The sequence below is a fragment of the Eucyclogobius newberryi genome, unplaced genomic scaffold (assembly GCF_026437365.1).
Source record: "Eucyclogobius newberryi isolate DKJ021-1_F unplaced genomic scaffold, fEucNew1.0.hap1 SCAF_19, whole genome shotgun sequence".
Lineage (NCBI taxonomy): Eukaryota > Metazoa > Chordata > Actinopteri > Gobiiformes > Gobiidae > Eucyclogobius > Eucyclogobius newberryi.
The window spans coordinates 31,326,066-31,351,616 of record NW_027315823.1 but is presented as its reverse complement, the minus strand read 5'-3'; the positions used below and the strand labels follow the sequence as shown (position 1 = coordinate 31,351,616).

The following is a 25,551-nucleotide window of genomic DNA, read 5'->3' as shown; positions in this document are numbered from 1 at the left end:
TAATTAAATAATTAGATCAAACATGAATAGTTTCGAGATAATGAAGAAAAAGAAAATGCTTGAAGATGGAATACGCACACCTGTTTTTAAATGCTAGGATCTTCTTCCATCTGAGCCACAAGTCAGACTATGCTCAAGCCAATCCAAAGCCTTTACAACCCGAGCTCTAAAGGTGTTTGACCAAAAACCAATCCGATTCCACCTCTGTAACATTTGATCTCAAAATGTATCATCTTTAGTATTCTTCAACAGTTTTTTAAATGTGTTCATGGTTTGGCTCCAAAGCCTTGGAGCAGCTGAATCTGTGAAGTACAAAGCTGTGGCAGGTCCACCAGAGCAGCCTCATCTGCAGACTGTAAAGTGCCTTTTCTTAAAACATGCTTCACCCCAAACAGCCTTTTCTGTGAAGGTTCTACTCTGTGGAATATGCTCCCTCCCATCTATCAAAACATGTAGTATCTGGATGTGCCAGCAGCAGCACTGCACTCATGTTTCTAATGCATCTTTTCATGTCCTATTGTTGTACATATCTTTGTGTCCTTTGTTTTAGTGTGTGAAAAGCCCCTTAGGGACAAGTGCTGTGAATTAGCTCTGGCTATAAGCACTCTGACGCATACATCGCGCTGCTGCGTTACAGTCAATGTTTTTGTATTCAAACGAACCAATAAATAAATACATGTTGTTCAGTGGAAACTGTAATATTAATCTATAAATATAGCCGCAAGCGGCAATGATCGGCCCTCGCCACGCCGCCGCCACACCGCCGCCACGCCGCAAGAGGAGGGGGCGCTAACGCGCCCCAATTGTCCTTTTATCACGCCTACTGCTGAATCTGTGACGCTGTCACATGTTCTCCCCTTTGTTTTACCATCAAAAAGCAATTTTATTTTGAATTCTTGGCAAAATGTGCGGCTTTGCCGCACAGACACCGTGACTCTTTGAATGAAAATGTGGATAACTTTTGATGGTCCTGAAGATGAGTCTCACCAAATTTCAGGTTAATAGGGCTGACGCCCTGGGAGGAGTTTGTGAAAGTCTAAAGTGTAAACATGTTCTGGCCCCATTGGAATAACATGGGAGGTTTCGGTCATCGTTACGGCAACGCCATAACAATTATGACATGGGTCTCATTGACTTTTTTGATGGGGATGCTAAAATTGAGTTGTGTGTCAAATTTCATATAATTTCGCAAAACTAAACATTTAACCTCCATATAAAATCTGTAGGGGGCGCTGTGGCGCCAAATGAATTTATTTCACTTCAAGTAGGTTTAGGGCAAAGAGTTTAACAACTGATTCTAATTTGACGCAATTCGGACTTTATCTGCGCAAACGGCAGAAATTTTAAATATGGGAGATTTCTGAAATTTTAGTTACAGTTTGCGGCTTCGCCGCACAGAGACCGTGAGAGGTATCAATGTAATTTGGATAACTTTTGATGTCCCACTCCTCAGTAGCATTTTCACCAAATTTCAGCTTTTTAGGGCCAACGCCCTGGGAGGAGTTCGTAAAAGTACGACGTTTGGAAAAACTCCGAAGTCATGTTTAGCCATTTTTGAAGCAATATGGCCGACATTTGGTTCGGGGGACGGCGTTGCCGTAATAATATTTTTTACTTCTCTTGTCACCATCTACCTCTGCGCCAAATTTCATGATTCTACGATCAGATTTTTTTTGGGTCATTTCCCATCTCTCAATGCATTTTTGGTACATTTGGTGGCGCTGACGCGCCAATTTTTTTTATTTTAGAAAAGGGAAATAGCCAGAATGTAGAGAGGCACGATTTTTAGAGGTGTGCAAATTTTTGTGACTTTTCGTCAATGTTCACTGGGTGAAAAATAGGGGGGTTGGTCCCGAGAAGAAGAAGAAAGAAAGAAAGAAAGAAAGAATAATATTCCGATGCGAAAACAATGTTTCCCATTTTTCAAATATCATAAACTATACATTTTCGGAAAGCGCTCGCGCTTTCCTACCTCATGGTGTGGGTCCCTGGTCACTGACGGGTACTTTCGATAATTTTGAGTGGGCTCCGCCCACTTTGTGTTTTTGGCCCTCTATACAGTAATAATGTTCAATTTTTGCATTACATGCTTATATGCACGGAACATGCAAGAGATGGGGAACGTATTCGTGAGCTACTTAGCGCAAGCGGTCGTCATCCCAATGTAAAGTGCTCGTTTAGTGCGAACTTTTGCACGGGCTTCGCCCGTTTACAACGGTAATGTTCCATTTTCCTACAACTAATTAGTATGCACGGGGCGTGCATGAGTGGAGGAGTGCGTTAGTGAGTGTTTGGAAGTGGGCGAGCGCTTCGCGCTCGATTTCGTGCGCACTACGTGCGCACTTTCGCAGCCGTGCTTCGCACGGCCTTACGAGATTAATAGGCCTCTCGCCAGCTTGTGGCGCTCGGGCCTAACAACTTAATTATTGAAACGGGTTCATTAAAATCCTCTTCACAACTGCAAAACTCTTCATAGGAGGCATTTTACTGGATTTTCATTTACTCTTTTGTCATTTATTGAAAATAAAGCTATGTGACATTTTTTAACCCTGCATGTATGTCTGATTTATGTTTAAATAATCACAAGTAAGAACTGAGCTGTGGGCGGGGACATTTTCTAAACACTTGAGCCTCAAATGGAGGACGACACAGGATTACTCAAACACGCAATCGAAATACAACGTTTGAGTAAGTTAATGATGAGGGAACACTGATAAAACCTGGTTGAAAGCTCTTAAAATACGTCCCCTTGAACGCCATGTAGAACTAGGATTGATCTAAAAGTAATCCATTACATTGGGCACGTTTGTGAGTTTTAGCATGCTGATCTCACCTGGTATTTTGCTGAAACGGTGAAATTAGCTTACAACGCCATTAGGCTGTAATCGTTCAGTAATTACCCCAAACATCCTGCTTCTGTTGTGTAGTAATGTCTCTTATCGTCTGTCGAGCGGTCTCAAGGGGTGATTCCTCTACCTCTATCCAACCAGCTTTTGCAAGATCATCTCTCGAACCAAGTATTCAACACACAGAGTGACTTAAACTGACACACATTGGTCTAGTACAAAATAACTGCATGTTGGCTCAAATTATTGACACAAATAAATCTACAGCAAGCATCTCCCTGTTTTAAACAACTTATTTCCTAATGGGGATGACGATGATGATCTTACGCCATTCGGTTTCCACGAGAAAGACTGTGCACACGTGTGGAAACTTATCTCATCCTCATGCTTTTATATTTGTCTTAGATTTAAAAAGAAAAGAAAAAAGGGGGGTCAACTGTAGTTAAAAAAAAGCTGTAGTTGAAAAAAAAAACAATGTAAAACAACCAGTGCAACAACAGTATGAGCTAAAATAATGAGAAATAAACTACACTGTGAGGCTAAATTGTGAGCTGGATCAGACATCTTGCATCAAACTTGTAAATCGTCAGGCCTTAACACCGGGTAACCACAGAAAAGAGACATATTGCACCTTCTAAGGCCGTAAACTCACTGTTCCTCCCGACTTCAGACAATGTTCCCTTCCCTGCGACAACTTGGCCAACCTGTTACTGCTGCACAACTCCCCAGATTGCGTCAAATGGAGTGCCAAAGTGCGCTGTGCCCACGGAATCTACCTCCAACCCCTAAACCGTGAACACCTCGCATTTAATGTACCACTTTATTATCATCAGAGTATTATTGCTATAGACAGCCTTCTGACATTGCTCCGCGTCCGGGTTAATGATGCCGGGGCTTCTGGGGGAGTGCACCCGGCCTCTGGCGCACCGTTAGCCGCAGACATCCCCACGACTGCGGCGCTGAGGAGGATGGAGAGCTCCCTGGATCTTTCTCCTCTTCACATCTGCAGCGGCGCAATCATCTCCCTCTCATCTTCTTCATCTTCTTGTGCCAATGCGGATTGTTTTCCCTCATGCTTGTCTGACAGACCCGTGCGCTCCCATTATTAATATGCATATGTTTATCCCGTCTTGTCACCTTTAGCTAACCACAGACTCGCTGGTGTCAATCCCGCCGCAATACTGTGGTTAGCGGGGAACTTCGAACGCTCGCGGATACTGCTCAGGATATACAAATACTGCAGTAACATCGGATACAACAACGCACTCAAAACCAATGCCAATTTTGTTTAAACTGGTCACAACGTGGCTGCCGTCGGGGTCGCGTGCAATGCGTGAAAAGAACAGTGTGTTTGACTGACAGACAGCGCGTTTGCCGCAGACAACAACAACACCTGCCACTTTTAGTTGACGCAAAGAGTGAAAATGTCCTACCTTGTGGCGGCACTGCGCTTCCTTTCACTGCCAAAAGCCCTCTGGATTCTGTTGCTAGTCAGACCCACCACGCGTTACCACCGGGCGCCGCCCCTCTGGCTGCGGCCGCGCGCTCATTGGCCGAGCTGCGCACAACTGCAGCCGGGCCGAGGCTTCTGATTGGCTGCGGCGTTTGTCAATAAGTTTGGTTTCGGCTTCCCGCGTTCTCCCCGGGTCTCGCAGTACATTGCATTTAGAAGCCTATATTTAGGCATCAACAGACAGCCAACCACTGCAGACAGGCAAAGTCAGCATGACCTCTAAAAAGGAAGACAGCACGCAGGAGCTTCACCTTTTAAATGCTTTACTGTTGAGAAACATCATGAATATCAATCATTATTGTCACTGGAAAGGGCATCTGAACAAAAATATAATACAATTTAGAAAGCTTTTGTATTCATTCATCACATTTTGAGGACACGGCGATATGGCACTAGTGACATTGAATACATGTGCCAGCTATAATGGATTAGAAGTGCCTGCGTTGGAGCTTGCCGGGCGAGTGCAGAGTGTGTTTTAAGTAGTATGTTTCCGCTCAGTCTTTCACCAGAAGAGGAGCTTTGACTTGTGCTGCGACCTCAGCGTCCATGAGTTCTTCTACGATGGCGAGAGCGAACTCAAAACTGGTTCCTGGCCCACGGCTGGTGATGTAATGTCCATCCTTCTGCACGCGGGCTTCTGAATATTTATAGTGATCTAAAAAAAAGGACAAACATATAGTGATTACATTATTCCATAAGGGACAGGGTCGGCCAGTCACTCAGCCAAATGCACTTATATCATGTATCAATCTTTAAGGTGACCTAGTTCTAACACGTTCTATCAATTTTCGCCTCTGCCTCCACCTCTGTGCTGGGCTCTCCTCTGCTGCAGAATGACAGGAGTCTCCCTCTTTAACTAAGCAAGCACAGCGCCATCTGCAGGCTCTACTGTGCAAATGCAAGACCGTACAGAACAGCATGGAAGTTGCTAAAGACTTTCTATAACATGTTCTGACTTTTCATGTCATATTATTGGTATGAGCGGCATTAGAAGATAACGTATGAAATTATGGTGTGTAATAGGCAACTAGTAAATAAAAAAATTTCCCCATTTCCATCCATCCATCCATCTTCTGCCGCTTTATCCGGGGCCGGGTCGCGGGGGCAGCAGTCTGAGCAGGGACTCCCAGACTTCCTTCTCCCCAGACACTTCCTCTAACTCCTCCGGGGGGATCCCGAGGCGTTCCCAGGCCAGCCGAGAGACATAGTCTCTCCAGCGTGTCCTGGGTCTTCCCCGGGGCCTCTTCCCGGTGGGACATGCCTGAAACACCTCCCGAGGGAGGCGCCCAGGAGGCATCCGGAACAGATGCCCGAGCCACCTCAGCTGGCTCCTCTCGACGTGGAGGAGCAGCGGCTCTACTCCGAGCTCCCCCCGCACGGCGGAGGAAACTCATTTCGACCGCTTGTATCCGTGATCTTGTTCTTTCGGTCACTACCCAAAGCTCATGACCATAGGTGAGGGCAGGAACGTAGACCGACCGGTAAATCGAGAGCTTTGCCTTTCGGCTCAGCTCCCTCTTTACCACAACGGTCCGATGCAGCGACTGCATCACTGCAGCCACTGCACCGATCCACCTGTCGATCTCACGCTCCATCCTTCCCTCACTCGTGAACAAGACCCCGAGATACTTGAACTCCTCCACTTGGGGCAAGGACACCCCACCCACCTGGAGAGGGCAAGCCACCTTTTCCCGGTCGAGAACCATGGCCTCGGATTTGGAGGTGCTGATTCTCATCCCAGCCGCTTCACACTCGGCTGCTTTTTCCCCATTTCAAATTTGATAAATGCCCTGGAATGCTGCTTGAACAAGTCATTCCTACTTGTGAGCTCTGAGATCACAGATGGGACTCCACATAAGAGATAAACTATTACGTAATCAGCACAAATAATAAATAATAATAATAAATATTCATAAATGTGTTTGTTTATGAGTATTAAAGAAGAAAAATATTACGTTAGATCAGGTTTTAATCTGTAATTGAATGCAAAAATGTAAAGTAATATCAAATGAGTTTATTATGAGCCTTCACATTCTTACCTCCGGCCATCATCTTCTCCTTCATGGCGGGGTGAGTGGTTACCGTGGTGCCGAACCCGATGCCGTGAGCCAGAAGAGCAGTGGGACCTGCGGAAGGGCAGAGCTCTTTAAGGTCCATTTAACATCAGAACCAGTGGGACGCACTTGCATTTAGGTCTGACCGGCTTTTTCTGAGCACTTTAAGGGGTCAAGGGTAGAACTAAACAGACTTGCAGGTTATTATAATATCAAGATGCAAGTGTTTTTTTTAATTTGAGGAGACAAAGAACACAAAAAATAAGACTTGAACATGAACTGCCATAAGATTTCAACTAATACCAGGACTATTTTGCGTTTTTAACTTAAGACTGAAATTTGAACAGCTAAAACTAATACAAAAATTCAAATTCCAGAACATTCAGAACAGTTTGTAGTGGTCAAAACTACAGGTATTAGCAGTCTTTTTAGATTGTGACCATTCATATAGTTTGTGATAAATATTGCAGCCCTATTTGCGCTTTCTTTTGGCACAAAAACAAACATCATAAGTCAACTATTAACGTTGCATATGTACGTTTGTTTCGTAACAGTTCCCACGGTTAATAGCGATGTCGAACTGTCTAACTTGGACCGCACAGTTTAAACCTCCAAAGACGGTGCTGAAATGAGAAGGAGAAAACACCGCCTGCTGCATTATTCCTCAGCACTGCAGTGAGCTCATCCAAAAACTGTTAATAAATAGAAAGTTATTGATCTGGCTTCTTGGCTGCTTTCCCAAACGGTCTCCGGATTACACTTTCCCCAGGCTGGACAGCAGACTGCCGGGTAACGCGCCACCCAAAGGAGACAAGAAAGACTTACGAGAACCACAGCCAGACCGGGAGGCAGAAACCCGAGACGCCACTGCTAGAACGTCTCGTGCCCACAAATACTAGATGCATAACTATTAGGGATTGTGGTTTTATACTGGACAATGCCCCAATAGAAACACTTGGAGTCAAAAATATGTATCAAAAATCTGCATCCAAAGTCTTTAGATGATGAGGAAATGCATACAACCCACAATATACTTGAAACATTAAACAATAAGGTTACATTTTAGATCAAAACATACATACATTTTCACAATATTAGCGGGTAATAATTACTGCAAAGCCCAGAATAATTGTTGGATTGTGTGTGTTGTAATTGTTAATAGGTTGGAATCTTGATACAAATTTAGATACTATGACAAAAGATGACCCCAAATCATAATCTGGGTCAAATAAAAAGGACAAATCTCATATTCACTATCTTTCTGCAGTCGAAAACAATTACAGTTTATTGAAATAATCACTAGACTAACTCATTAGTAAAATAATAATAATAGTTGCAGTCCTATACAAGTCAAAGTTACTCTAAATAGATTAAGATTGCAATTTTGTTTTGATACTAGTTGCGGTCTCAATTACAATAATATTAAATCTAACCAGAAGCTCTATAATCTACTGTTTTGTCTCAGAAAAGCCCGTTTGCTGCAGGATCATTAGGCCTTTGCTCCTGTGAGGATACAGCTGTTTCTAGGACACCCTTCAATCCACTTTGCCGCATTGTTCTGTTTCACTGTTCACATTGTCCTTCCGAGGCACTTTCAGGGCACACAGAGGATGTCAAAGATAAATGACACTGCGCTGCACCGGGGACCGTTTTCAATCCCAGCTCAGGTCATGGAGGAACATACGCTACTCTATCAAAGCATATGGTACAGTTAAAATATCACATCAGAAGCAGAAATGTACTACAATCCTTTGATTAGGGTTTTAAGTATTGCACTGCATATTGATTGGTTGCAAAGGTTGAAATCTTTTTAGGTAATTAATGTCAATATATCTTGTCTATATTGTGTATGGACTTGTTATAATCGATGCTGAATAGAATGACATTTCAAGACTCGTTTTAAATTTGAACTGGTGAATGACGGCATGAGGATATTATTAGATTATTTTCAATCTGGGATCAAAATCAAAAAAGTATAAAATATTGAGTCTGTTCATTTGTATTAAACTCAAGTTTGAAGTTTTGTTCTCGTGACAACACAACTTTGCTGTTAAAATGCTAGTCTTCTCTCAAATGGTAATGCCCTTGAACAAGTTTGAAATGTTCTCTATAAATTGTATCTTGATTTAACGCAAATCTAATCTAATTTTTCAAGAAAGTTCATATAGTTTTAAGCAAGTTGGTGTAATCCTCATTCGGCGTATTCCATTGTAGAAAAAGAGTTGTATTCATCTGGACACCGTTTTGTCTAACCCAGTGTCCAGATGACTACAACTGAATCTTTTTCTACAATAGTGTTAAGCCTTTTAAGACATGTTTAAATGTATGAAAACAGCTTTAGTTGCTGAACTTCACCTGCACAGATGGCAGCGATCAGGCCTTTCCTCTGCTCCTGCTCCTTCAGCACCTCTTTCACAGCAGGGGACTGCACACACAGAGCAAACAGATGTCTGCTGAATCATTCACACAACATATGGATATGAAACACAAAGTCAAAGTGATAAATGGCCGAGGCTGCGGGAAAAAATCTGTTCAGTAATGACCAGGTCCATTTTATATAAAAAGGCAAAACAGCACAGCATCTGTCAAACCAAGGCAGTAATTAAGTCATTCGCTTTAATTAAATGGTGAGTTTGGGGTCATTTCAAAATTGTGAGTCACTTTTTCTTCATTAAAATGAATCATAGCAGAAATATGACTGTTAAAACACAATTTTAAAGCAGATTTTGTTAGACGATTTTACAATCAGTAATTCTTGATATTGTAATTTTGCCCTAATGGTCATCTCTTGTTGCTGTTGCAAATAACACTGTAACAGGCTATCATAGTGTAGTGTTTGTGGTTTATTATGTACATTTATTCAGAGGTAACTTGTCGTGGACCATGTGACTCACCTCAGCCAGATTCTGGGCCCCGGGCATCCCTCCAGGAAGAAGCACCACATCATAAGGGCCCTGTAAGAGCCACCATGACAGACAGTTAAATGTTATAAGATAAGATAATCCTTTAATGTCCACACATGGGGAAATTTCATTGTTACAACGCAGTAGATACAGGGGGAAAGGACAGATTATAGGAAGTTTCAAAAAACACTCTTAATAGAGGAACTCTTATAAACAAAACAAAAAACTCTTATTAACAAAACTCCTCTCATATCTTAATAGGGAATGCAGGGAGAGGAAAATAAAAAAATAATCAGGGTGCACGGTGGCTCTTGCCTCCCAAGAAGGAGATCATGGGTTTGATTCCCGGACCAGACCAACATCACATGATCTCTCTGGGTGGAGTCTGCATGTTCTCCCCGTGTTACCGTGGGTTCTCTCCGGGTTCTCCGGCTTCCTCCCACAGTCCAAACACATGCATGTGTTAGGTAAAATTGGTAACTCTAAATTGGCCCTAATGAATGAATGTGAGAGTGAATGGCTGTCTGTAATGTCTATGTCTATGTGTTGGCCCTGCGACGAGTTGGCCACTGTCCAGGCCCGAAGTCACTGGGATAAGCTCCAGTCACCCGCGACCCCGAAAGGGAACAAGCGGTAGAAAATGGATGGATGGAAAATAAAATAAAGTAAAGTAAAAATAATACTAATAGTAAGTAAACAAAAAATGAGTTGTATGTTATAAGCCTTTGTGTGGATTGATAAGATTTTCTTATTAACATTTATGAGCTTTTAACCATGTTACAACAGCTACTCAAAGCTGTTTTTGAGGAACCCTGTATTCGATTTCCACCTAACCCTCTGTATTTACTTGCAGAAACTTGCAGGGTTTAAAATTTAACCTAGCCATTTTTCAACAATAAAAACACATAAAGAAAATCTACCTCAACAAAATGTAAAATTATGAGACAGGCATGTTATAGTTAATACTAAATACCTAACAAAAAAAAAAAAAAGAAGCATAGCCTTAATGTTTACGTTCCTCCTTCTGTGTTCAGAAAGTACGACATATGCAGTGAACAAATATGTTAAAGCCTGTACAAACATCACTTGAATAATGGCTTAAATATACCCAATTTATTTTTCTCTCTGGCCCTGCTCTAGGTAAATAGAAAATATAATTGACAATGACTAGAACTGAATCTTTTTCTACAATAGAAAATGAGGGATTACACAGAGTTGTTTCTTGATCATTACATTTTGTCATTTTAATCTGCAAGGGGCACAAACATTCACTGAAACCTCGAGTACGTTTTGAATCTGCCATGCTGTAATGTCCAGTATTGTTTTTGTCGTTTTATTGCTGTGAGTGGTCAGAGTGTTCTGGAGTTCTGCTGCTGCAAACCAAAGGGGATAATAATAAAGATTGTGAATTGTGACCTGTTTGCGGGCCTCCTCCAGACTGGCATCAGGACAGATGACCACGTTCCTGCTGCACTTCACTGGCTCTTTGCCTGTGAGTCCTGCAACAGTCACTGCAATCTGCAAATGTGCACATCAAGGTAGTTTAGTCAATTCTGCCAAAGCTTTTATTCTGAAAGTTGCGTGGACAGTGAACTCTGACATTTGGGCTAAAGTATCTGTCTATTGCGCAGTTGTCATTAGGGAATAAAAGGCTTAATAAACCTACTTACAAGCAATGAACGCATACAAATATTCATCATGGCAGCTAAAGTCATTCATTTGAAGCTTTATTTAGGTGACTTTAGCTAACTAAAAGCTAAAAAATGATTCAAAACACAAACCCCGGCTCTACGCATCACGTCCACAGGAATAACAGTCTCCATCTCCTCTGCACCGGTGGATAAGATCACCAGAGCACTTTTCCCCGCCATCTTTTATCGATTTATAGTCGAAAAAGATGCTAAACAAATGTCCCGTCTTCCTCCATGCAAGTGTACAGGCACAGGCGCATGCGCAGTGGTGAAGGGAGCGGGGTTGCCATGTTGGGCGAGAAAATCCCTCTTCTCCCAAATGCGAATGTCAGTTTTACTATGAATTTCTGATTTTTATCATGGTAAGTATTGTCCAGATCAAATGTTTGTCAAATAGTTTAAACTTGAACTAAAACATGATGCGAAAATTTAAAGACAAAGGCCTAATACTGTCTTTTAGGATGATAATGACCCTACTGATTAATCAAACCACGCGGAACGCAACTGTGGTTTCCAAATTATTCGATCATATTTCTGTGCAAAAGAGTGATAATAATAATAACAAACCCACACTGACCTTTAGACGATTAAACTTTAACATGGTAGGACTAACACGACAGCCTAATTTAAAAATATCACAAATATATAGCTTATTACTCTCTAAAACACTGATTCACAACCTAGGGACAATTCTCGGTGGGCCCCAGGAAAATAATAAAGAAAAAGAAAAGGACTAGACTTCTTAATTATGATGAAGGAATGCCTAATGGCCTTATAGTAATTAATGCCTTATAGCCTGAAGTACTTGAAGATGATTACCATTCTAAAACATCTTTACTAACCATACCAATCAATATATATTTTAAGACTAATAATTAGACTATTTAATTTACCTTCAATGGAAATTATTATTGCTCCAAAAAATATCCATAGTTTGAAAAATAGTCTTCAATACTTACAGAATATGTAGTGCCAACTCTGTCCAGCAGGTGGCAGTATAATGCAAGGATTGTCTGAAGGGCCAAGGCTTTCAAAGTGCGTTACCCAGTTTCCTCATGTATAACCAAAGTAATTGAAACTTTTTATACTTTTTATACTTCATGACACTCTCCAACTATTACACATCCGAGCCTGCTGGCCCTTTGTTCCGTCTGTCTCTTAAGACTCTCATATTGCGTGTAAATCCTATGGGGCTTTAGTGTGTTGGTGTCTGGGTGCCTAGATTGACTTTCACATGTTTTTTTACGGCGGAGAACCGGAGCCCAGTTGAAACGGCAGATTAAGGGAAAGCGTAGGGGGAGCTGGCAGCAGGTTGTTTATTGCGTGCCTCTGACTGAATCCAAGAAGACAGTGGTGATTAGCCGCACATATATATGCAGCAGCCCGGGGATCAACTGCTGCAGACCCGCGGTGGCACTCCCGGAGCTCATCTCCATACATTAATTCGCTTATGTGCATTTTTACTAATTCTCCAGTCGTTAGAGTACGTGATTATTGCGCGGATATGTTTGAAAGTGACAACAATATCACAGACTCTAAACACACAAAGGCGATGATTAAGAGATTATATTACAGTCTGTGGAGGATTTATTGTCTCATTTAAGATGGGAAATAATGTATGGAGACAAAGAGATGACCACCTAGAAAGAAATGAGGGGCTTTTTTTTGGCTTACTCTTGCTGTCCATGTAAATTGGCCTGTTATTGGTGAGTCAATTGGCTGTGGATGGATGCTGCCTGCTCTTGTCTCTGGAATGTGAGGGTTTCTTGGAGGTGAAAACTTCCTAAAGAAGAAGTGATATCTCAGTGTTTGATCGTGAACTATGCACTTAACTGTCTTCTGAGGTTTAGTCCAGGCATGAGACAAGGAGACACAGAAGAAACTAAGATTAGATGTATTTGCTTGTTCTTATTCTGCCATGATAGTAACATTTCAACCTCCTTTTTAGCATGCCTAGTAGTTCATATAATAGTCTTAAAATGTATCTTCTTGTGTGTGGATATATAGTCTATGTGTTACTCTTGGCAGCTACAGTAAACTTAATCGTTACAGTTGTATATGTGTGTTACGTTCTATATTATTATTTTTTTATGTCAATATGTCCATGGAAAAAAAAAATCCTATTTATGTGATCTCCTTTCAGTATGGATATGTATTTAAATAAGTATTTAGTTTCAACAATTTGTAATTAACAACAGAACATTGTCTTGCACCACTGTTTCTTGCCCCAGCAGCATTTATGGATGGATCAAATGTAGAGGATTTTTTTTTTTTTAAGTATTTACAATCCATTCACCAGTCAATAAACAAATCTCAAAGTGCTGTAAAAGTCTATAGTATCTGGGCACTTTTTCTTTTTAACCATAAATGAAGTTAAGGGAAACTACTGCGCTTGATGTTGATGGAGGAAATGGTATGATGAAGCCTGCTGATGGATGGAGCCATAATGAACAGATGTAAATGTTTTCCATGTTGCTGTTCTGATTCTAAGAGTATAGCCAAACCCTGGTCTAACAGAAATACATCTAACGGGGAGAGGAACATCTTGTGAATGATTTTAGGGCGTGAAGACCAGAAGGAGGACCAGAAATCGTGGCCAGTTCATTGTAATTATCCCGTCTCTTGTGCATTTTGATGTGTTTTTCTCCTTTATCTGGCTGCTCACAGAGGTATGTGCTGGGAAACCTGGAGCAACCCAAACCTCCAGGGAAGAATGAATGAGGATGTTCTTAAATAATGTACATGACAAGAAACAGAGGAGTCAAAAAATCCTGCCACTGAAATGAAGGGATTCTGCAAATTACCGTTTGTCACAAAGTAATCCTGTTACTACTGCAACATGGAAATACAGTGCTAATATGGTGTTAGCTCGCACACGCAGCCTCTGTTTGGGCGAGATACACAGCAGGTTCAGGGCATTCGCTGTGTGCACATATTTTTACATGTTTAGTTTGAACTCAAGGAATGTGTAGGAAAATGATGCCATTATAAATGTTTTTTTTAATTTAGGTTTGTATGTAATTACAACACATAGGATGGTTCTGGATATGTTTAGTGCTCTGAGGTCTTCTAGTTCAAGTCCTGTTAAAGTCGTTACCTTTGCTAAATCCATTGTGTGTTAGTAAGACAATAAATTTCAGATTTTGAGAGTGGAATTAGTTAAAGAGTACTCTCAAGTACATGGGCTGTGTTTTACACCGGATGCCATTCCTCTCCATTTCTCTACAGGCTTTGCATCAAAATTATGTTTTAAGAACAGGTCCTACTCTGCATTTGGTTGATGAGTGATAAATAAAACAGAAAGATAAAGTACATTTAAAGAATTGAACAAAGCATAACATACAATGTATCACCTCACAAGTATATGTATGGTAAAAGGCATTTCTCCACTACCTGTAAATAATACGTTGGAGCCTTGATTTTTCAAACATTGTGTCGAGGAGCTCATGTGTGTCCTGAGGTTTGGCCAGATGTGCCTTATAAAATCTCCCTTTTGAGTTAATGGACTCATACAAAAAAGAAGATAGCAAAACAATCACCATTACTACAATTTAAAAGTACCAGACACAGTGGCATAGACCATATTTGCTACATTATAGGACCAAGTTTTTTTCTATTTTTCATGAGTATGGTTGAAAACAGTCTACCAAACTGCATGCTAATGAAAAGTTTAAGTTGCACCTCATGCCTCATGTTCATGGGGTAAAAAGGTGACATTGAATTTTCCAAACAGTTGCCTCATGCTGACACAAGATGGCGCCAGGTGCGTTCAACAATCACTATACGGTAGATCAAAACCAAGGCCATACCACTGCATTTCCCAAATAAGTTGAAAGATTAAAAAGTGTAGTAAATTCACAACAATGAAATACTATTCTTAAACTTTATCAGGCTTTCCGATGTGCAATACAAGCCTAAACACAAAAACTCAGATATGTTGCAGTTGTTCAAGAGTCATCCAAAATGGGATTCCTTCAAATCCTCTGCATGACCAATTGTTTCTCAGCACAGAGGCAGAATTACAAATTAGGGCCTGCGTTAATGTGTTGTTTAGATTATTGAGTGTGTGTAACGACACGAACCAGAATTGCCTCAGAGTCATTTCTTTGGGCTAACAATAATCTGCCCCCATCCATAAATTATGCCCCCCGCCCCTGCTATTTTTACAGGGGGTAGATGAGACGCTCCTGCTTCAGTCTTACAGCAGAGTCTCATGTGTTTTTGGCTCAGAGAGTTTCTCCATTAAATGCCTTAAAGGTACACTGGCTTTTTTTAATGTCCCAGAGGCGGGTGGGATATAATATTTAGTTTGCTTTGTTACATAAATCACAACTACACTACTTCACCCAGTATGTTTCAAGGGTTTTACATCTTAATGCAAAATATATCAGGCCAGAAAGACTGTATTTTGTATTTTTTATATTATTATTTGGCTACAACAATGCTACACGTTTCGGCATAAAGCGTTCCTTAAAGCGATTTGAACCATTGTTTTTATTTTTGGGTTCAGCACTGTTTAAATCTTGAGGATGCGTCACTTTCACCCTTGGACAAAGTAAAAATAAGCACTGTACATGACATGAAGTTTAGTTTTGAGTATATCTAGTTCTACATAAATAGACTTTAGTACCATGTTTCCTGTATGTTGTGCATGTTTGGGGGGCATCTCCTCCACAGCTCAAAAGTTGTAATCCTCATCTGTATTTTTTAAGTTTCTCGTTCTTATCAGTTCAGCTTGCAAATACATGCTTTGTCTGTGCAAAAAGTTCAATCTTACAGTTATTAACATTAAGAAACTGCTTCACTCTTCAGTCACCAGCAGCTTGTATTGCCTCCTGCCATTTTGTGAATGTAAATTTCAACCTTTAGTTGTTTTCCTTCAATGGTGATGGGTAATTGATGTTTCCCCTTCAAAAAAGTGTTGGGTTAGGATGTGCGTGGTCAGTGCTGGAACGTGAGCCAATTCACAGTTATTCACAATTATTCATGTTTAAATTCCAGATATTTCAAACTTCTACTTCTCATAACTACTTTCCAGTGCACACCCCATTATCCGCTTCACTCAGAGGCCAAAATAGACACAAGGAGGATTAGTGTTGTGTGTTTAGCAGAGTAGTTTGCCAGAGAGTGAGAGGGCCATGCCCGTGGGCCCGTCGTGGTCCCCCTTCGCCCCTCTCGACCCCCCCAGGTCCACGCCCTCTCGGGGGGGTCTGTGCCAGTGTGATAGATCCTGAGTGGGTGTGCAGGGCCTGATGCTGGAGAGGACGTACTCAGATAATCCAGGGCTCAACCAGAGCTACGCTAACTTCACTCATTTAAACAAGAGGAACATGTGCAAACTGTTTATTCCATCACCGGCTACTGGCTATAAACGCTTTGCAGCATCGGAAGTAGTAACAGAAAATATGTGAGGTACAACTTGTAATCCCGCGTAAACACTGTACAAACAGCACCTTTGTTTTGGTGTTTCAAAACTTTAAATAATATGATGTTAAGAAATATATATGTATGTATTGGAGGAGCAAGAAGGTCCTGGGTTCAATTTCTGGGCTGGGTTGGGCTTTTCTGTATGGTGTTTGCGTGGCAGCTAACAGGCGAATCCCCAAAGCAGGTAATAAAAATAATAAAGATAATAACAATCATAATCATAATGCATTTGATTTATGTGGTGGTGGAAAGCTTCTACGCCATCTGTATTCCCTGCTGTCTCCCCTCCAAGTATTAACCAGGCCCATCTTGCTTTGCTTCCAAGATTTAACAGGACCAGGCACAAGCAGAAAAGACCTACTTTAAAGCAAACCTCTGATGCTCAAAATCTAGAGATGCTGCTGACAGATAAATACAAAACGTCCTCCATAAAGAACGTATAACCATCTTAGGTTATATACAAGATAGAACCTCAATGAAGTCCATGGTTGTATTGAAAGAAGAAGGTAAGGTAGACTTTATTGTCATGATACATAATTTGTCCTCTGTATTTGATTTATCTTTCAAAGCATGCAGGGATCAATCTCCAATTCTTGAGCAGTGGGCGTGTATCAAGGGTCGGCAAAAACTGGGATTTTCATTGCAATGGGTTCTCTAATGTAAAAGAATACATATATTTCACATGCATAAATCACTCTAAATTCAACTTTGAGAGAGGTAAACGAGAAGGAAAACCAATTATAGCATGGTTAAAAGCTCTCAATTTTGTACAATACAGCTCCTTTGCTTCCACCTCATTCACCTTATTTACCCATTGTATTAAACGCAGCTCTCCATTTCCCTGACGACCTTCTGTGCAAGACAATATCCATAGTTGTGATGGAGAACCGTACAGAACAGGACAGGACAGGACAGGACAGGTGAACACACAGCTGCTCTCCTCAGGACGGCTCGGCGTGACTGATTCTAGCGTGGATCTCACACATAACCCTTTCCTTTTCACACGGGAGCTGTCTGGGCCATGTTACTCTGGTATTTTCGGATAGGCCAGTGTGTGTCTATAATGAAATTTACTCCACGGACCACAGGAATATGCTCTAGACATATGGAGGCTATTATTGCTACTGGCCTGACTGTCTAAACATTCCCCGCTTGTCTGTTGCGGCCCTCCTCAGTCTTAAGTGTGTTTGGGTTTAGTTCAACCTCAGAGCAGACCATGAAGAGCCCTGTGCACGGGAATAAGCCAATTGTGTTAATACTGGGCTAAGTTTACATGTTCATTCACACTTGATTATGATAGAGCACACGTCTGAATGGGTCAAGCATGTCAGAGGAGGAACAAGGGAAGTCCTATGCTGGTCATGTGACACGTATGAGGGGGTTTTGGGCTCAGAGAGAGGAAAAAAACAATCGGGCCAGACCGAGCCTTTCTGTGTGCATGTTTCTCCCCGTGTCGGGGTGGGTTCCCTCTGGGGGCTCTGGTCTCCACCATCAACCAAAAACATGCACAAAAAATAACATTGCCCAGGTCCAGTAGTCCTGTCCAAGCCAAGCACAAAGAACTGGAGATGCTCCCGCAGCATGGAAGGATGGGTCAAATGCAGAGGACAAATTTCACTACAGGACAATACATGTGCCTTAATCTTTCCAAGAATTAAACAGTTGGAGCCCCAATTTAAACTGAAGCTGATTCTAACACTTTGGATTATAAAAAAATGAATGGACTCATTGTGAAGCAGAGACTCTTTTGGACTTTTTAACTCAAATTATAAGTGACAACAAGCTTTGCAAAAAGAAAGACCCTCATGTGTTTGGGTTATTTTCTAAATTCATGTAATAATTTATCTGCAATTTATATATTTTGGAGGAAACCAAAATGAAGTTTTCCAATGCTCATTTCATATTCTTCAAATACACTTCTACTTCGATGGAGCATAATCCACAGCAAACAGCATAACATTCTGCATTGTAGCTTCTTACTGCTTCATTTTTTAACAATATTCCTTCTCCACACTGACAACTGTTCGTCAAAATGCTCTTGTATTCTCTGGTTATGGAGATAGTCGGCCGAGCAGCTTTCCTTGCTGTAACATTATAACCACAACAGGCATGCAGGTGTACTCTATTTTTACCTGTATAATCCTTTATAGATTACCACAATTTACCTCCAGTCACTGCTCTGCTCTCGGTACAACACCCCAACTTTCAAATTTACCGGCCACATAATCCTCACTTTTCTCCCCATCCATTTTACATTATCGGACTTAATAAGTGAGACTTTTTCCCTGGCAAATGTCCGTATTCCGATTGCTTCTTTATTATTGCGGTTAGGTTCAGACTCGCAGCCAGGGGTGTAATTTGCCAGCTTTTGGTGAGGACAAACTACCTACAAATAAGTCCTCAGCTATCTCAATTATGTTTTCCTCTACTTTTGATTTCCACTTAACAGAGCTGGAGTGATATGTCTGTCTGATTGTGAACGTTCAATGTGGTTGCAGCAGCAGCCATCATAACTGTCCTCTGCAGATAAGGGTTGGCGGTTTGCTCAATGTCTTGAAACAGAAGCTTGACGAACGATGTTGTTGCTACCCATGCGCAGCGGGAGAGAGAACTGCGCCTTTGAGAGCGAGACGTTTAAAAAAAAAAATCGAATATGGCCGCTTCTGTAACATCAGTAAGGTGACATTTCGGCAGTAGCATCAAGATCCAACGGTGGCCAAGCATGCTCCCGCAATCAATTATCCATGCATAACATCCCAACTGTGTGCGCGGGACATGAATCACGGCCAAGGCGCTGGTTCCTTCTTCCATTGATTTGCCAAGACCTTTTATTTGACCCTTAAGAAAGAAAATAAGGGGTGTTGCGGGTGTGCGGGGTATGCGGGGTGCTTTGTGGAGGAGATAAGACGGCGAAAAGAGGAAAGTTTTGAAAAGCAGACAAATGGCAGATGATATTTATTCCCATTATCATGAAAGGCGACTTCAATTGGTTTCATTTCGGTCAGTGTAAGATCCACAGTACAATATAAAGGCCTGCTCCGTGCTTTGTGATGGGAGGGACAGAGTGCTTTTCCATTATATCACTTTTCCATGCTGTTGATAGTACATGGCGATAGGTGAAATAGCTGGATATTTGCACAGAAGTAGACACTTATAAATGACTTTGGGCTGGTACATTGTACACTATTATGCAGAGGAGTCCATAGGGCACGTGTGCAAAGGCGTCGTGAACAGCAGTCACTCAATGTGCACTCAAGTTCTGTGCAAATAAAGGTGGACAGACTTAATGACGCGATCGCATGAGCTCAATGAGCTGGGAGCAGCGTCCCCTCCTCACCCCCTCAGCCCCTCAGCCCCTCACCCCCTCAGCCCCTCACCCCCTCACCCCCTCACCCCGCTCCTTCACGTTCTTTAATTCCACACACTGGACTGGACACAGCTGGTTTTACACAAAACAAAGGCCTTGTGTATTGTCATAGGGGTCTGAATGAAGCATTTGAAACTTCAACTTATAACCACACACACACACACACACACACACAAACACACACACACACGCACGCACGCACACACACACACACACACACACACACACACACACCATAGTTTTTTTGTGTTTATGAAAATGTCCCAAGCCAGTTTCTTCAAGAGCATTATGCCTAAAATAGGTATTAATTGTACATGTAGTACAGCACACACAGTACAGTACACACAGCCTCCCAAAGTCACACACCCCTGTCCCACCACACGCCCCTGTCCCACCACACGCCCCTGTCCCACCACACGCCCCTGTCCCACCACACGGCCCTGTCCCACCACACGCCCCTGTCCCACCAAACTGAGTATCCTGCGCCTTCTCTGCATCTGTGTACTATCAGCGTCCTGTCAGAGCGGGGGCGTGGCCTGTAGTCCTGAGATGAAAGAGTCCGAGATCCTGTTGAGTGAATAATCTGGAGACTTTTACAGAGTGACAGACAGGTCCAGGATTCCCCCACAATCCCCTAGTCCCGTTAGGTGCAGACGTGTGAATGTGAAATCAATGGAACACCCGTCCTACAGTTTGTTTGCAGGACTGCGGGACGCTTTGTGGTGAAAATAAGAGTCACGGATCTTCACCTCCCGGATTGAGGACACAGAGAAGGGGACTATAAACATGGGATTTGAGCATGAAGGAAGATTTATGTGCTTTTTACTGTAGAGAAAGTACTTAGGGCCAAGTGAGTATTCAAATAAACCTACTATTTATCTTATATTGTGCCTTAGTACATTAAAAAGAAACATAAATGTCTTGATAAAGTATTCAGTACACTATTATGAGCAGGCTGTAGTTTAACTTAAATCTAATTGACTTTATTTGTGGCCTAAACAAAACCAAGTTAGTCAAGAAACTCATACAATCAATAATAGCAGTTTTTGTCTGTTTAAGGTCAAGCAACTAAATCTACTGTTTTTGTCAGAAACGTACTAAGACAAAACGTGTGTCAAATCTCTTTTTTCTTTGTACTGTTGTCCTTTCTACTGTTTGCTTTTTGTAAAATACCTCAGAAAAAAAATCACTTGATAAATAATGATCAATAGTCGTCAAATTAACACATTGTTGAGTTGTTCCCAGGTTTAGGTAAACAATACATTCTAAATATCATACTTTAACTTAAATACTTTGCATACAAGTAAATCTCATGTTGAGTATCAATCCACCAAAATCATTTTTATTTTTATGCTTACAGATTTTGAATTTCACCTCGTCTATGAAAACATTTGTGTTTCCTTTATGCAACAAGACTTCTATAGGCCTTTAGAAACAGTCTGTAAACACGAAATGAGAATATTATAATGATGTATTCAATGCTTTGTCTCCTTCACCTGTGCTGCTGCACTGTAAAGTGTCACATCTCGGTGCCGCAGAGACGTCGCCTCATTCAACTCACAAAACGCATCACAACAACCTCGATGCGCTCAATGCATCTGAGCACAAACTAAAGCAACGTATGGAGCAGTATTGGCTGGCGGTGCCATCGAGCCCCTCTGTTCATTTGATATGCAAAGGAGAGCGTCGTGGAGCTAAGGCGCGTTCCTCCCCACATAACCCAAAGTGGCAGGAGCAGCAACGGCAGGATCAGGTCCAAGTGCGTGGAGCCTTGGTCTATAATGCACTTAACTCCTCTCCTCTCCTGATTGTCTGCATTACCCGCGATCAAATGCCGCGCAAAACAAATAAAAAATGCCACTTTCTATTTGGCGAGTGTTAGTGTTCCATTATGCGCTCTCCCCTGTGCCCGTTCACATCTGGGCCAGTGTAAAAGAACACAAATAGGGATTATACAGAGGTGTAAGGAAAGCATTGGAGACTGTTTTGGTAAACAGCATTGAAGAATGGCTGCTCCAAAAGGCTCCCTGACAAAGAAGCAGTCAGATGTTGTAGCTGAAATTATGTTTGCTAAATGAGTCAAAAGCCGATTTCTTCACACTGCACTTGTTCCTTGCAACAGCAACTGAATGATGTACTTTGTAATGTTCCATCCCCACAGCACTGCAGAACACTCCCTCATGACACTTCACCCACATTGCCTAATTGTAGTCGTTGGAGAGGCCTTAAAGGTGCACAGAAAGATGATTCATTTTCATTTCTCAATGTGCTTATATTGACCATTGTGTATATAAAGTTATATAATACAAGTAATAAAGCTCCGCCCATTCAACATAGAATCACCCATCTGTCCTATCTGCACCTGAAGATGGTTTATTGTTTCATTTTATCAATTTGCATCCATAGATTTAGATCAAAATGTATTTTTCTCTGATAGGGACGTAAAGATCAGCCCTTAAAGTAGCACCAACACACTAAACTTTACAATCTTGTACTTGACAAGATGTTGGTGGATTATACAGAAGGAATTTAGGATTTTTTTTTTTTAACACCAGTTTATCAGCCAGATCTACTCAAATACTAAATTAGATATCCAAAATCCCATCGATGCAATTTTTAATATGTCAACAAATTTGAATAAAAATCTTATTTATATATGCAAACGTTACATGATGAAAAACACATTTATTTATTTTTTCCTAATCACCTGCAGTGTCTCACCATAACACTCTGTTCCACCTTGTTACGTCAGTAAGTGGTAACCAAGAAAGTGCTCCTCGGTATTTTTAAAGGCATACATTATGTACAATTTGCTTTTAGAAACTTTTGACCATATAATGCAATATATAATAATCCAGCATCTGAGCTCGAGTGCTCAGACAATTTCAGTCTTCACCTACCCCTTATCCCCACCCACTTCCCCTGTATATACTTGCAAATATTCAAAAACATTCATACTCCAGGTCACACATATAGGTCTAGATTTTAACTCTGTTCTAACAGTGTTAAACATAGCTGGAGTAGCATTTAGCTTCATTCGTGCTAGTGTGAGTAATCCTGATGTGAAAATTCTCATCATGCAGTCTTATCTGCAGCTCCACGATAACTGATGTTTCTCTGACGTGGCTCTGAAAATCCATAAAGAAAGTCCATAAATCATCACCAGACTGTGCTTTTCCGTTGTCTTATTATGATCAGTACAACTGCGTGCTGAGACCAGGAAGTAAAACGGCAAGTGTTCTATGAAATGTGTGAGTGGTGGCGCCATCTACTGGCTGCAGGGGGGAATTACATAGTTTGCAGTGTTGGAAATAGGCAGGGATCCAAATGTAATTTTGTTTGTTATGAATATTTTTTAGTTCTAAAACATGAGATGCCAAACTAAAGGTACTGAAGAGCATGTTTTCCCCTTTAATTCTAAACACCTTTGAAGCTGGAAATTATTGTTTCAGCCTTATTTGAACTGCTCCGCTCTTAAGCAGGTCATCAGAGGGCATGTCTTTGCACCATTTGATGACATTTAATACTGAGAAATCCAAACTTTTACTAAGGCAAAACTCTAAAACAACCAGTGGAAAGCTACAGACTTAATTTTTCACACTCCACTAAAACAATTAACAGTAAATGTAAATATTTGTACTTTCTGACACCATTTCTGTAGTTTATTACATGGAAGTGTGTCTACGGTGGCCATATTTGATCTGTGTGGTACAGTCCTGTAGGCACAACGCTCCAGCAGATCCACACAGAGGGAGGGGCTGTTTGTCTTTGGTGTTTTTTATTAGGAGCGAGCGAGGCCTAAGCTCCGTAACAGCACGGCCCATTCGCCCAGACAGAGGCCCTCTCGCCCCCCTCGCCCCCCTCGCCCCCCTCGCCCCTCTCGCCCCTCTTGTCCCTCTGACTCTGTGAACCAAAACAAACGCCCCTCACAGACACGCCGCCGACAACACTCAGAAATGCTCACGTTTTTACCCTTTGGCCCAGTCTCCTCTTTTTCTGTCATAATACAACAAGAGCTGCTAGAATCCTGCAATTTCCTCCAGCACTACAAACAAGAGGAGTTTTAGCTCCAGGAATAATTACAAACGTCACCATGTATTTGTTTTCTGTCACATTTGAGTAATTGATCAAACATGTTCTGAAGGTTAGTTAAAATGACATAAAGAAACTCATTGAAAAGGAGCATGGATATTTAATGTGTTAATGTATGAATTAAAATATATTATTCAAAAAAAATTAAAGTGAAAGCAATGTTTTTCAGCGCAAATTATTATTATTATTATTATGAACATCCTTTTTTGTGTTGGTCACGGTTTTTAAATAATCTTCATGGAGATTGTGTCGCTTTGTAACATTTACAATGGATACTTTACTTCACTGTGTTTGAGATCAACTATCTCTACTTTTTAAAACAGGACTAAAAAGAAGAAAGTACTTTACTTTGCTGCTTGAAACTGCCTGAAAAAGGGTTGCAAGGTTGTCCTGGCCATACAGCAGCACAGCTCATTCATAAAATCAACACACATTAGACAATTATATATAATGTTCCTTAAAGACATCTACAGAACATAGATCCTATTTCCAGACCTTTCAACATAGATTTAAACTGTCCCAAATGAAAACAGCTAGAATCTTTAGTAAAATTAGTAAATCCCAACTCTGTCTGAAATCTCCCTGAAATCATTTTACTTTTAACTCTAAAAGTACATATTCCAAGAGCTACTTTAATGCTTTGGTTTTCATGTCATATTACATTTACTTTGACTTCAGATTTGCTCCTGTATCTGCAAAACTTGAGCACGTTTTCCACCACTGCACCTGACCCGTGGCGTTACTAGTGAGTGGGAACCAGAAAGTGTGTCTGGCGGTGCTAAACCTGACTGTCAAGAGAACATTTGATCAAAAAAATGTCGAAAATGAGTGTCAGCACATACTTTCTCACAGTGTGGTAGCGCTGCTGGTTCAGAGTTTATAGAAGGCAGCTGGTTGATGACATCACTTCCTCCTCAGGCTGATAGTGACATGAACATGTGTCAGGCGTTGTTCTCTCTGATGCTGACACATGTGCTCCAGCCTCAGTCCAGAGACGGGGAAACTCTAGCACTGCGTCTGAACCAGCACTATCCACATGGGACACTGTAACCTCCAGAAAGACACATGTATAGATCAAGAATGTCCATTATCGATATAAAACAATGATAAATAATGTAAAGTAATTTAATGATGCATACTTAAGATACTTTTCTAGATTATAACCCTGTATTTTATTTCTGTTTTATAAAGGTGACCAATATTCCTTACTCTTCTCTGGTAATATTTGCTGCCGTTTTCATGCATGAATTATAAGTTGCTCAGGAAGTTGCAGAATCAGTTCCCTTGTGCATACTGTCATTGTGTTGTTGGACAGAACACTTTTACCACCCACGCCATCAGTCCTTGCCAATACAATTATCAACCTGATACATGTAGTATAATATTCTACCTTCTAAACTGCCATTAACAATTAAATGTTACTGTAATATCCAATTGGCTTAAAGTCTACTTGGGACTTAAATAAACAATAATTTTGTTTATCTCTATAAAGCTGACCAAGGTGCAAACCCTAACCATAAAAAGGCACTACCAGTCACATTTTTCCACATTAAAACACATTATGCTACAGTAAAATAGTAATTAACTGACTGTATTTCTGTTTGGATATTGTAATTTTAGGAAGAACATTTCTGTATTTTATTCATTTATTAATTGAT

The 25,551-nt window shown here is 41.1% G+C and overlaps 2 protein-coding genes across 3 annotated transcripts in view; both read right to left on the bottom strand.

Moving 5' to 3' along the window:
• Positions 1-4,413, bottom strand: part of kcnab2a (potassium voltage-gated channel subfamily A regulatory beta subunit 2a) — a 145,529-nt gene extending 141,116 nt beyond the window's left edge. For both annotated transcript variants that reach the window (XM_072452658.1, XM_072452660.1), the window contains exon 1: positions 4,280-4,413. The gene's annotated coding sequence lies outside the window, so the exon portion shown is untranslated. The remainder of the gene's footprint in view (positions 1-4,279) is intronic.
• A 212-nt stretch (positions 4,414-4,625) lies between these two features.
• On the bottom strand, positions 4,626-11,261 carry park7 (parkinson protein 7). Its single transcript, XM_072452645.1, has 6 exons — positions 11,098-11,261; positions 10,733-10,834; positions 9,308-9,367; positions 8,769-8,838; positions 6,399-6,485; positions 4,626-5,014 (listed from the first exon to the last, which is right to left on the bottom strand). The coding sequence occupies exons 1-6, from the start codon at positions 11,185-11,187 to the stop codon at positions 4,854-4,856; spliced, it is 570 nt and encodes a 189-aa protein (XP_072308746.1). The 5' UTR covers positions 11,188-11,261; the 3' UTR covers positions 4,626-4,853.
• Positions 11,262-25,551: the final 14,290 nt, after the last annotated feature.

Bases quoted from the DNA above. Each gene is read 5' to 3' on its own strand.
- park7 (XM_072452645.1), bottom strand. From the start codon at position 11,187: ATGGCGGGGAAAAGTGCTCTGGTGATCTTATCCACCGGTGCAGAGGAG. The intron at 9,368-10,732 runs GTCACAATTCAC...TGGCTCTTACAG, and splicing joins TGGAGGAGGCCCGCAAACAG to GGCCCTTATGATGTGGTGCT. The intron at 6,486-8,768 runs GTGAAGTTCAGC...GCCCTTCCGCAG, and splicing joins GATCGCTGCCATCTGTGCAG to GTCCCACTGCTCTTCTGGCT.